Source organism: Nanorana parkeri, unplaced genomic scaffold (genome assembly GCF_000935625.1).
Source record: "Nanorana parkeri isolate BGI_ZX_2015 unplaced genomic scaffold, ASM93562v1 scaffold1724, whole genome shotgun sequence".
Lineage (NCBI taxonomy): Eukaryota > Metazoa > Chordata > Amphibia > Anura > Dicroglossidae > Nanorana > Nanorana parkeri.
Window position 1 is genome coordinate 212991 of NW_017307992.1, and position 13263 is coordinate 226253.

At 55.4% G+C, this 13263-nt stretch overlaps 1 protein-coding gene across 1 annotated transcript; it reads left to right on the forward strand.

The window, feature by feature from the left end:
- The first annotated feature begins 7 nt into the window (after positions 1 to 7).
- On the forward strand, positions 8 to 12547 carry MTHFR (methylenetetrahydrofolate reductase). The gene is given in 12 exon segments (XM_018571275.1): positions 8 to 86; positions 3607 to 3847; positions 4133 to 4371; positions 7046 to 7132; positions 7135 to 7349; positions 8502 to 8752; positions 8859 to 8993; positions 9099 to 9279; positions 9867 to 10049; positions 11024 to 11125; positions 11264 to 11383; positions 12297 to 12547. Coding segments are annotated over 11 exon segments (1929 nt in total). The 5' UTR covers positions 8 to 86; positions 3607 to 3629; the 3' UTR covers positions 12495 to 12547.
- Positions 12548 to 13263: the final 716 nt, after the last annotated feature.

Below are 13263 nucleotides of genomic sequence, written 5' to 3' on the forward strand. Positions count from 1 at the left end.
TTGCGGTGACGTCACGGGAGGTTTCATGCGCGTACGCAGTGGCTGCGGGAGCGAGCTTAGGTCGGCAGCGGAGAACAGAGGAGGTGAGTTGTAACTGCAGGGGTTAATGAGGGGAAAATCCCCCGTGAGGGGCTACAGCCGGTGGGGTTTTCGAAGGGTCGGAGTGTACCGAGGGGGTGGTAGTCCATGTCGTATCCGGGCCTGGGTCATTGAATGACCTGTTAGGTGATATTTAGGAGGGGGGTGTAGCTGGTGCAGAACTACAAGTACCAGTTTGGTGGCTGATCCTGTCTGAGGAGGGGGTGGTTGGCGGCTTGTACATGCTGGGAATTGTAGTCCTCCCGGATCCCGATTGAGTGTGAGTGAGATTATATAAGAGCAACACGTGGGGGGAGGGAGCTGCTGCAGAACCTCTTATAAGGACCATGGGGGAGGGGTTGTCTGCCCTGCGGGGCCTGTATTATGTGTACAGCGGGGATGGTAGTGCAGTACTGGGGTCACAGCAAACTGATATACTGACACAGTGGTGGGGTGTTAGTGACTCTCGAGTATTGGGGTGCACAGAGGACATTTCTGGGCTCGGCTCTCTGATCACTCCTCCTCACAGACAGCTGTACATCCCCCCCCCCAGGGAGAACCCATGGCCCCCTCTGGGATATGGTTCCTCCTCCCGCCATCATTTCTATGGAACATTTTTCATCATTTTATTGACCATTTGAAATGATTTTTATACTGGGACGGTTGCTGCATTGTGAGAGGGGGGAGCGGAGTTCCTGCCGAGAGGGGGGAGCGGAGTTCCTGCCGAGGGGAGCCGGAGGAGCGAAGTTCCCGCTGAGAGGAGGGAGCAGGAGGAGCGGAGTTCCCGCGGAGAGGGGGGAGCGGAGGGGCGGAGTTCCCGCTGAGAGGAGGGAGCAGGAGGAGCGGAGTTCCCGCGGAGAGGGGGGAGCGGAGGGGCGGAGTTCCCGCTGAGAGGAGGGAGCAGGAGGAGCGGAGTTCCCGCGGAGAGGGGGGAGCGGAGGGGCGGAGTTCCCGCTGAGAGGAGGGAGCAGGAGGAGCGGAGTTCCCGCGGAGAGGGGGGAGCGGAGGGGCGGAGTTCCCGCTGAGAGGAGGGAGCAGGAGGAGCGGAGTTCCCGCGGAGAGGGGGGAGCGGAGGGGCGGAGTTCCCGCTGAGAGGAGGGAGCAGGAGGAGCGGAGTTCCCGCGGAGAGGGGGGAGCGGAGGGGCGGAGTTCCCGCTGAGAGGAGGGAGCAGGAGGAGCGGAGTTCCCGCGGAGAGGGGGGAGCGGAGGGGCGGAGTTCCCGCTGAGAGGAGGGAGCAGGAGGAGCGGAGTTCCCGCGGAGAGGGGGGAGCGGAGGGGCGGAGTTCCCGCTGAGAGGAGGGAGCAGGAGGAGCGGAGTTCCCGCGGAGAGGGGGGAGCGGAGGGGCGGAGTTCCCGCTGAGAGGAGGGAGCAGGAGGAGCGGAGTTCCCGCGGAGAGGGGGGAGCGGAGGGGCGGAGTTCCCGCTGAGAGGAGGGAGCAGGAGGAGCGGAGTTCCCGCGGAGAGGGGGGAGCGGAGGGGCGGAGTTCCCGCTGAGAGGAGGGAGCAGGAGGAGCGGAGTTCCCGCGGAGAGGGGGGAGCGGAGGGGCGGAGTTCCCGCTGAGAGGAGGGAGCAGGAGGAGCGGAGTTCCCGCGGAGAGGGGGGAGCGGAGGGGCGGAGTTCCCGCTGAGAGGAGGGAGCAGGAGGAGCGGAGTTCCCGCGGAGAGGGGGGAGCGGAGGGGCGGAGTTCCCGCTGAGAGGAGGGAGCAGGAGGAGCGGAGTTCCCGCGGAGAGGGGGGAGCGGAGGGGCGGAGTTCCCGCTGAGAGGAGGGAGCAGGAGGAGCGGAGTTCCCGCGGAGAGGGGGGAGCGGAGGGGCGGAGTTCCCGCTGAGAGGAGGGAGCAGGAGGAGCGGAGTTCCCGCGGAGAGGGGGGAGCGGAGGGGCGGAGTTCCCGCTGAGAGGAGGGAGCAGGAGGAGCGGAGTTCCCGCGGAGAGGGGGGAGCGGAGGGGCGGAGTTCCCGCTGAGAGGAGGGAGCAGGAGGAGCGGAGTTCCCGCTGAGTTAGTTGCTGAGTTACTGATAAGAATGGAACAGGGGGGAGCAGAGCTGCTGGGAAGGAGAGCAGGGGATGCTGAGCCACTGCTGGGAGGGGGGAGCTGAGCTGCTGAGTCACAGTGGGCGTTCTATGGACAACAGTTGGGCCGTGGTCGGGTTGCAGTAGACAATATCAGGGGTCTGAAGTCTGACCAGGTGACTTAAAGGGGACGTGTCCCCGAGAAAGTAGGGCTGGTCAGGACACCTGCTGAGATAAAATCAGTTGGCCACTTAACATTAAAACAGTAAAGCTCAATCACCGCGTAGCATTAGATGCAGTGAATGTAATGAGCAGACATTGAGGGGGGTGAAGGGTTCATCGTATATACCTGAGGAAAGAACGACCTAGAAAATCCGAGAGAATTCCGAACTGATAAGACAATCAAACAGAGCTGAGCCGGGACGTCCCTGCCGATCAAATGTCACTCCGAAAATAGCAGCCGGCCCGATCGCCATGTTGGGAGCTGCGAGGCCCCTCTCTGCATTCATCTCATCATCCCCTACATGCGTCTGGTCTGCAGATAATACAGCCCCCCCATACCCTCCAATACACACACCCCTGTACCCCCCCAAGGGAAAGACAAGCAGATGAAGGAATAGTCCGGGGGAGTCCGGCCGTCGGATCTCATATATCTGATGACAGGTCCACTTCACACATTAGCACACTTTCATCAAATCCTGTGAGGGGAACGTCAACCAATCAGCTTCTCTCTTCAGTTTGTTCAGCTAAGATGTGAAAGTGGAAGCTGATTGGCATCAAAACGTTTGCTGGGATGTCGGCGGGGGTCGCCCTCCACGTCACCCGGCACTTTGTCATGTGTCAGGTCATCGGTGACATCATCACCTCAATGTGGGGAAGGATGAGATGATCCCGGGCCCCGCCCCCTCCCCCCCCCTCAGGATAATGTATATGTGAACCCGAGGACCTCAGAACAGTGACGAGTCAGCAGATGGATGTCAGTGAAGTGTCTGCGGGAGATGAACCTCTGAGACTAGAGACTCTCACCTGACGCTCGGCCCCGGGACACGTGAGGGAGGTTCTCTTATCTTCTCTACACTTGTTGAGGTTTTATTGCGATGGAACCGCGAGCTGGTGAGAGTGGAAACATTGTAACCGAGGACTGGGGCAGAGGTCACCAACCGTTCCCAGGTTCCTTCACCCCAATTCCTGCACCTTCACCCCTCAGATCACCCCAATACCTTCACCCCCTCAGATCACTCCGATTCCTTCACCCCAATTCCTGCACTTTCATACCTCAGATCACCCCAATTCCTGCACCTTCACCCCTCCGATCACCCCAATTCCTGCACCTTCACCCCTCCGATCACCCCGATTCCTGCACCTTCACCCCTCAGATCACCCCAATTCCTGCACCTTCACCCCTCCGATCACCCCAATTCCTGCACCTTCACCCCTCCGATCACCCCAATTCCTGCACCTTCACCCCTCAGATCACCCCAATTCCTGCTTCTTGACTCTAATAACTCCTCCCCCTTCAGGCTGATCTCCGGACCTCGCCATGGTGAACGCCGCCCTCATTGACAGCAGCAGCGCCAGCTGTAGCAGCAGTACGGATTCCAAGGAAAGCTCCCGATGTTCCACCCCCGTCCTCGACCTCGAACGCCATGAGCGTCTCCGGGACAAAATGCGCAGACGCATCGACTCCGGAGACAAGTGGTTCTCGTTGGAGTTCTTCCCTCCGCGCACAGCCAGTGGTGCCGTCAACCTCCTCTCCAGGTACGTGCGGGGGTGGGGGGTTCCTGCGTCTGGTCTCGGGCCTCCATTTACAGGAGGTTGCTGAAATTGTTTATAAGGCGAGCTAGACGGAGTCATGGGCCCTCAGACCTCTTATATGATGTCACGGGCCCTCAGACCTCTTATATGATGTCACGGGCCCTCAGACCTCTTATATGATGTCACGGGCCCTCAGACCTCTTATATGATGTCACGGGCCCTCAGACCTCTTATATGATGTCACGGGCCCTCAGACCTCTAATATGACCTTTTCCTCCCATTTTGCAGGTTTGATCGAATGGGCTCCGGAGGGCCCCTCTTTATCGATGTGACCTGGCACCCCGCGGGGGACCCCGGCTCGGATAAAGAGACCTCCTCCATGATCATCGCAAGCACGGCTGTCAATTTCTGCGGCCTGGAGACGGTTCTGCACATGACGTGTTGTCAGCAAAGCAAGGAGGAGATCACGAGGCACCTACAGAAAGCCAAGCACCAGGGACTGAAGAATATCATGGCTCTTCGAGGGGGTGAGGTCATGTGACTGGCAGTAACCAATCGGGGATTACCACGGTCCTAATAGCTGCACACTCTGATAAGGGCTGAAAATGATCACGCTGTCTATTTCCAAAGAGGTTATCTCTTGAAAAGGGTGCAGGTTCTCTCTGGCCACTGAAGGGACTGCTTTATTGGGTGGACTATTGCTGAAGGATCATTCGATGGGATGTTTAGCACCAATCATGCTACAATATCGTATTATAATCCTCCATTCAGCATTCTTATCCCTTATATTATATTTATATCTATGTCTACATTTATTTCTATATTTCATGTTACTTTCCAGCCCTGATGAAGGGGCGGAGTGCAGCCCCCGAAACCCCCTGGCTCTCTGAAGTATTTGTTTTGGTGCTTCAATTGTAGAGTCTTCATTGGAAACAAAAGGGCAAAAAGGTTCTTAAACTTTCCTCGCTGTATCCGGAAATTATTTCATTGCTTTCTTTGTTGCCAATGTGGGGGAAATTCCCTTCACTTCTCCATCTTTTATTTCCTCTACTTCCTTCTTCCCCCCCTTCCTCTACGTCCTTCTTCCCCCCTTCCTCTACGTCCTTCTTCTCCCCCCCTTCCTCTACGTCCTTCTTCTCCCCCCCTTCCTCTACGTCCTTCTTCTCCCCCCCTTCCTCTACGTCCTTCTTCTCCCCCCCTTCCTCTACGTCCTTCTTCTCCCCCCCTTCCTCTACGTCCTTCTTCTCCCCCCCTTCCTCTACGTCCTTCTTCTCCCCCCCTTCCTCTACGTCCTTCTTCTCCCCCCCTTCCTCTACGTCCTTCTTCTCCCCCCCTTCCTCTACGTCCTTCTTCTCCCCCCCTTCCTCTACGTCCTTCTTCTCCCCCCCTTCCTCTACGTCCTTCTTCTCCCCCCCTTCCTCTACGTCCTTCTTCTCCCCCCCTTCCTCTACGTCCTTCTTCTCCCCCCCTTCCTCTACGTCCTTCTTCTCCCCCCCTTCCTCTACGTCCTTCTTCTCCCCCCCTTCCTCTACGTCCTTCTTCTCCCCCCCTTCCTCTACGTCCTTCTTCTCCCCCCCTTCCTCTACGTCCTTCTTCTCCCCCCCTTCCTCTACGTCCTTCTTCTCCCCCCCTTCCTCTACGTCCTTCTTCTCCCCCCCTTCCTCTACGTCCTTCTTCTCCCCCCCTTCCTCTACGTCCTTCTTCTCCCCCCCTTCCTCTACGTCCTTCTTCTCCCCCCCTTCCTCTACGTCCTTCTTCTCCCCCCCTTCCTCTACGTCCTTCTTCTCCCCCCCTTCCTCTACGTCCTTCTTCTCCCCCCCTTCCTCTACGTCCTTCTTCTCCCCCCCTTCCTCTACGTCCTTCTTCTCCCCCCCTTCCTCTACGTCCTTCTTCTCCCCCCCTTCCTCTACGTCCTTCTTCTCCCCCCCTTCCTCTACGTCCTTCTTCTCCCCCCCTTCCTCTACGTCCTTCTTCTCCCCCCCTTCCTCTACGTCCTTCTTCTCCCCCCCTTCCTCTACGTCCTTCTTCTCCCCCCCTTCCTCTACGTCCTTCTTCTCCCCCCCTTCCTCTACGTCCTTCTTCTCCCCCCCTTCCTCTACGTCCTTCTTCTCCCCCCCTTCCTCTACGTCCTTCTTCTCCCCCCCTTCCTCTACGTCCTTCTTCTCCCCCCCTTCCTCTACGTCCTTCTTCTCCCCCCCTTCCTCTACGTCCTTCTTCTCCCCCCCTTCCTCTACGTCCTTCTTCTCCCCCCCTTCCTCTACGTCCTTCTTCTCCCCCCCTTCCTCTACGTCCTTCTTCTCCCCCCCTTCCTCTACGTCCTTCTTCTCCCCCCCTTCCTCTACGTCCTTCTTCTCCCCCCCTTCCTCTACGTCCTTCTTCTCCCCCCCTTCCTCTACGTCCTTCTTCTCCCCCCCTTCCTCTACGTCCTTCTTCTCCCCCCCTTCCTCTACGTCCTTCTTCTCCCCCCCTTCCTCTACGTCCTTCTTCTCCCCCCCTTCCTCTACGTCCTTCTTCTCCCCCCCTTCCTCTACGTCCTTCTTCTCCCCCCCTTCCTCTACGTCCTTCTTCTCCCCCCCTTCCTCTACGTCCTTCTTCTCCCCCCCTTCCTCTACGTCCTTCTTCTCCCCCCCTTCCTCTACGTCCTTCTTCTCCCCCCCTTCCTCTACGTCCTTCTTCTTCCCCCCTTCCTCTACGTCCTTCTTCTTCCCCCCTCTTCTCTTCCGCTTCCCCCTTCTCGCCCTCTTCTGTCCAACACCCATCAAACACAGCAGAGGAAGTGAGGAGAACCTCTGTTACTTTCCCTTCTTTCTGCCGCCAAATACACTGAAAGTTGGAAAAGAATCTCCTCCATTGGAGCACAAACGGCAAAAAACCCGTTAAGGCTTGAACCCCTTCCCCCGCTCCATCCAGAACTGACACATTTTGGGCTGGAGTCAGGGGCGTATCTGCCGCGAGGCAAACAAGGCGTTTGCCTGGAGCGGCAGATTCCCTGAGAGCGGCACTTGCTGTGAGATCTGGACTTTAGGTAGAACTTCTTGGTTCAGGAATTCGTTAATCTTTTTTTTATTGGTGTTGGGCCTGCTGAGCCTTGTAGTTCTTAGGGAGATGTTGGGACACTGGAGCCCAAACACAATAATTGACGTCCTTGAATAATCTTTATTGTTCCAGTCATTATATTCACAATCTCTTCTGACACTTTAGATCCCCTGGGAGAGGAATGGGAGGAAGAGGCGGAAGGATTCAATTATGCCGTTGACCTGGTGAAACACATCCGGCAGGAGTTCAAAGACGGCAATTGTGTCTTTTTCTAGGTTATCCCAAAGGCCACCCCGAGGCCGAGAGCTACGAGCAAGATCTGAAGCACCTGAAGGAGAAGGTGGACGCCGGGGCCGACTTCATTATCACACAGCTTTTCTTCCGGGCCGAGACCTTCTTACAGTTCCTGAAGGACTGCAGAGCCATAGGGATCACCTGCCCCATCCTGCCTGGTATCTTCCCCATCCAGGTGTGTCTGGGTTCCCCTGTCACCTCTTATGACTTCACAAATGTACACGGTGTTGTGGTGCGTCACCGGCTAGTGGGAAGGGCCGGCAGGGTTCTGTACATTGTGTTGTGGTGCGTCACTGCAAAAGGAAAACTGTAACGAGAGTGCTGTGAGTGGCCGCTACTGAAAAACATGGCTGGTGGGAGGAGCCGGCAGTGTGCTGTACATGGCTGGTGGGAGGAGCCGGCAGGGTGCTGTACACGGCTGGTGGGAGGAGCCGGCAGGGTGCTGTACATGGCTTCCTGAATACGTCACAGCACCCTGCCTCAGTACTCCTCACCCCCGATGTAAGCAGTGGGCTGGCTCTTGGGAGGAGTTATGCAAATATTAAAATGTCTTAAGGGGTGGATGTCAGTCTGGAGGAGTGAGTGTTCTTAGGCATTTGTATGCAGACCACCCTAGGTAATGCCCGCATGTGATGCCGAGCTTCCATGATTGAAAGAACTAAAGTCCAATGAAGGGGGCAGGGCCAGGGACAGCCGGGCTGTGGAGGAAAGCGCTAGATGATACTGGAAATGAGGCGGAGCTCTCTCTAACTTGCTGCCGCTTCTAATGCATATTGTGAGAAGCTCCCAGTGTGCAGAGACATCAGAGGAAGAGGAGAGGAGCCGGTACAACTGTGCAAGACTGAAGGGGAGGACGGAGGTCAGATAGAAGACTGAAGGGAAGGGCCGGAGGTCAGATAGAAGACTGAAGGGGAGGACGGAGGTCAGATGGAAGACTGAAGGGAAGGGCCGGAGGTCAGATGGAAGACTGAAGGGAAGGGCCGGAGTCAGATGGGAAGACGGAAGGCAGGTAGAAGACTGAAGGGAAAGACGGAGGTCAGATAGAAGACTGAATGGAAGGACGGAGGTCAGATAGAAGACTGAAGGGAAGGGCCGGAGGTCAGATGGAAGACTGAAGGGAAGGACGGAGGTCAGATGGAAGACTGAAGGGAAGGGCCGGAGGTCAGATGGAAGACTGAAGGGAAGGGCCGGAGGTCAGATGGAAGACTGAAGGGGGGGGCCAGAGGTCAGCTTGAACAATCAAGGATTGCATTTGCATTGCTCAGCAATTATTTGTCCCCTCCTGCAGCCTGTAGCTCCAACCTCCCTTCCTCTCTCCCTCCTGCAGGGTTATTGCTCCTTGCGGCAGTTGGTGAAACTCTCCAAGCTCGAGGTTCCCAAGGAAATCACGGATGTGATTGAACCCATTAAGGACAATGATGCTGCCATCAGGAATTACGGTATTGACCTGGCGGTGTCTATGTGCAGGGAGCTGCTGGACAGCGGTGAGGTGCACGGGCTGCACTTCTACACCCTGAACCGGGAGGTGGCCACCGTGGACATGCTGAGGCGTCTGGGGATGTGGCAGGAGGACCCCAGGTGGGCAACTCTCCCAGTGTTACATGTGTCATGAGAGCGTCTTTATCTCGTGTCCTCTTCTGGCTCCATTGATGGTTCTTCATGTTCTACTTTTCTTCCCCGTCAGGCGGCCTTTCCCGTGGGCTGTCAGCGCACATCCTAAGAGGAGGGTGGAGGACGTCCGTCCTATCTTCTGGGCCTCCAGACCGAAGAGCTACATTCACAGGACACGGGAGTGGGACGACTTCCCGAACGGGCGCTGGTATGTGTGGACATGTCTGGAGAGACTGGTAGGAGGACACAGAAAAAATTTCTCATTGGTCAATGCCCTCTTAATTGTTTGTATATTTGTCTTTGATATATAAAGGGGGAACTCATCCTCTCCGGCCTTTGGAGAATTGAAGGATTATTACCTCTTCTACCTGACGAGCAAGTCGCCACGAGATCAGTTGCTGAAAATGTGGGGAGAGGAGCTGTGCAGCGAGGAGAGCGTGTACGAGGTCTTCACCAGCTACCTGTCTGGGAATCCCAACAAGAATGGACACAAAGTAAGTTCGGAATGGAGGGGAGTAACTGGTCATAGGTACTCCATTGATGGACACTGAGGGGTGGGCTGGGGAAACTGTATCATGCACACAATCTGTTGATAAACCCAAGTGGTCTGGTTGGCATTTTCCCCGACATTTGGGCCCTTCTCCCCTAACCTTTTTGCTACACATCTAAAAGCATCTGGCCATTCTTCCCCATGCTCCCGGGTCAAGGCCTCTGACCGTACCTTTCCCCTGCTCCCCAGGTGAAGGCCTCTGACTGTACCTTCCCCCTACTCCCCCGGGTGAAGGCATCTGACCGTACCTTCCCCCTGCTCCCCAGGTGAAGGCCTCTGACCGTACCTTCCCCCTGCTCCCCGGGTGAAGGCCTCTGACCGTACCGTTCCCCTGCTCCCCAGGTGAAGGCCTCTGACCGTACCTTTCCCCTGCTCCCCAGGTGAAGGCCTCTGACCGTACCTTTCCCCTGCTCCCCAGGTGAAGGCCTCTGACCGTACCTTTCCCCTGCTCCCCAGGTGAAGGCCTCTGACCTTACCTTTCCCCTGCTCCCCAGGTGAAGTCATCTGACCATTTTTATATCTCTTCCCCAGGTTACTTGCCTGCCTTGGAACGATGATCCTCTGGCCCCAGAAACCAATTTAGTGAAGGAACAGCTGGAGAAGGTCAACAAAAGAGGAATCCTGACCATTAACTCGCAGCCTAACGTGAACGGAAAGCCCTCCACGGATCCAGTTGTCGGCTGGGGCCCCAGCAAGGGCTACGTTTTCCAGAAGGTAGCTTGTTAGTGCTTGGGGTGATAGTAAAGGAGCTGTGTGGAGAGTTGAGGAGCTGGGAGGATTATTACAAGTGACACATTAGTTTGAAGCGGGTTGTGAAATGCTGCGATTCATTTGTGTTTTCAGAGGTCGCAGAATAGAAATGTGTATTGAATCTCGTCCTAGACTCGGCCCTACAGTGTCCATGTAAGGACAAGGGGAATTCTGCATCCCTCCGGTGTCTGGTCACATGATCAGAGCTGAGGCATTGGACATGTTGTCGCATTTCCCTTAAAGGAGAACTATGGGGGTCAGTGTTTTTCCCCATAGTTCTCCTTAGGGTAACGGGAGGACACAAACTAGCGTCCTCCCGTCACCCTAAGCTCAGTATATAGGGAGCTACAGCTCGCGGTATACTGAGACGCCGGAGCGGATCCCGACCTGGACGTCGGGATCCGCCCAGCTGCGTGAGTGACAGCTGGCTCTGCCTATCTAGAAGCAGAGCCAGCTGTACCTGCCCCCTCCCCCGTCCGTTCCGCCAGTCAGCGCTGGCAGATCGGAGCGGGGAGAGGGGAATCCAGCCCCTCCCCTGTCACGGCAGAGAGCCGTGACAGGATCGAGAGGTGAGCGAACCCGGTATGTGTTCTCTCACCTCCCGATCTACTGAGCCAACCTGTGACAGTCTCATTGTCACAGGTCGGCTAGAACTATGAGGTGAGTGGAAATCCCTCACCTCATAGTTCTCCATCAATCCTCTGATGGGTCACATGACCCGTGCCAAGGCTGCGGATGATGTGGAAGTCCTGTTTTTATAGGAAAAGGGTTTCAGGTCTTTCGAGGATGTTTAATTTAAATTCTGAAAGCCAAAATCTTCGGCATCACCGAAACATGACCTTTGACTTCAGGGACTCCTGGCCTCTTCTGAATAATACATGTTTCCCTCTCCGTTCCAGAATTCCACAATGTTCTGACTGCCCTCTCTTTTTCTATAGGCCTACCTGGAGTTCTTTACATCCAGTGAGATGGTGACGGCTCTTACCAAAGTCCTGAAGAGATACGAACCTCGTGTCAACTACCATATCGTCAATGTACACGTATGTATATCCACATGTCCTCTGGTCACGGCTACACAGAACGACCATCCTTCCGCTGGGCTCCATGTAAATGGAGACATTCCGAGCCGTGTATGTAGATTGTGACATAGAAATGTTTTAACTTCTTTCCCTCCGCAGGGTAAGAACATCACCAACGCCCCCGACCTCCAAGCAAATGCTGTCACGTGGGGCATCTTTCCCGGCCGCGAAATTATCCAGCCAACAGTGGTCGACCCCGACAGCTTCATGTACTGGAAGGTAGGTAGCCACTGAGGGAGGGGGGGTTGGGTCGTTGGAGAGCCAGGATGGGGTCTTGTGTGTGTGCCATAGTTGGACTCTCCTAGGTGCTGCCAGGAGTATCTTTAACCATTGCTGCAGATAAAAAGTGTAAAAGCCCCGTATCTGTTACTGTGTATATTAGGGATGCACCGATACTAGTATTGGTGCCAATGCCGAATATTTGGCCAAGTACTTGTACTCGCCCAAATGCTCCGATGCCTAGCCCGAATCTTGAGCTTCCGGTATCAGAAGTGATGAGGGAGCATGGAGGCGGCTGCCAATCAGAAAGCCGGGCAGTGTGTAATGACCCTTGGCCTAACTTCCTGATTGGCCAGCTTCCTGCCCAATCAGGAAGGCGGAGGGCGAGTCATTACACACCCCTTCCCCCCTGCTTTCTGATTGGCTGGGAAGCCGGCTTCATGCTCCCTCGTGACGAGGGAGCATGGAGCCGGCTTCCTGGCCAATCAGGAAGCCGAGCGCTGTGTAATGACGCGTTGCCCAGCTTCCTGATTTGACCAGCTTCCCGACCAATCAGGAAGCCGGGCAACGCGTCATTACACAGTGCCCGGCTTCCTGATTGGCCAGAAAACCGGCTCCATGCTTTCTCATCACCTGGTGATGAGGGAACAGGGAGACGGCTTCCCAGGCTAATCGGGAAGCCCGGGGGCAAGTCATTACACGACGTCCGGCTTCCTTAATGGGACTTCCAGTATCGGTGTTCGGCGAGTACCGGGAAAAAAAAATATTGGTACTCTATACCGAAAAACCGGTATCGGTGCGTCCCTAGTGTATACAGCCTGGCTGCCTTCTCGTATAAAGGGGTTCGGTTGACATTTATGCTAGAAGTATCTGCTTGGATTTAAGCGAAGTGTCTCTGGGGCCTTTCTTGCAGGATGAAGCCTTTGCTCTGTGGATCGAGCAGTGGGCGAAGCTCTACGAGGAGGAATCGCCGTCTCGGATGATCATCCAGTACATCCACGATAACTACTTCCTGGTCAACCTGGTGGACAACGACTTCCCTCTTGAGAACTGCTTGTGGCAGGTGATAGAGGACACGTTTCAAGAACATGACCACCCAACAGAGCAGTGACGCTGAGGATCCCGCAGCTGCCACCACTACCTCATGGTATACTGAGTAGGCCTCGGTCAGAGACGGTCCAGTCCTTCACCTCCGTGTATGGAAATGTGATTTTGTCACATGTCCTGCCCCACAGGTCTTAGCATACAAAACACCACATGCAACACAATACGTAACTACAACCTACTCATAAGTGACAAATATGTTAACGTCTGACTTCAGACCTACTTACCTACCAGAGGACGGTTCTCAGCAATGACTGAACGCTTTTTTATATACATATATGTGAATGAGAGACCCATTGGTGAAGGCTGACTATTCCCCAGAGCAAACTTCCTGTTTGTTGCATAAAGTAATCCCCGAGGTGGCTCCTAACTTTTTTTGGGAGCCTTCGCTATTGTTGTGCAGTCCCTGTATAGGGCCACCTGGTCTTGGGATACAAAGCCTCCCATGCTGAGTGCAATATAACTAAATCCTGCGCTGGGGAAGACTATGGAGATTGACTTTACTATCATAGCTGTCAAAGCTTAACCGCTGTCCAGAAGACTATTGAAAATGCATTTTATTACAAACCTGAATGTAAAAGGACTGCGCAGGAGGGCCAGAGGTACGGTCGGAAGTTTGTGGACACCTCACCATCGCACCTATATGAACTTGTTGGATCCCATACCAAAAATATGACCATGAATATGGAGTTGCCCTCTTTTGTGGCCATAACAGCCTCCCCTGGGAACGCTTTCCATAAGATTTTGGAGGGTGTCTCTGGAAATTTGTGCCCACT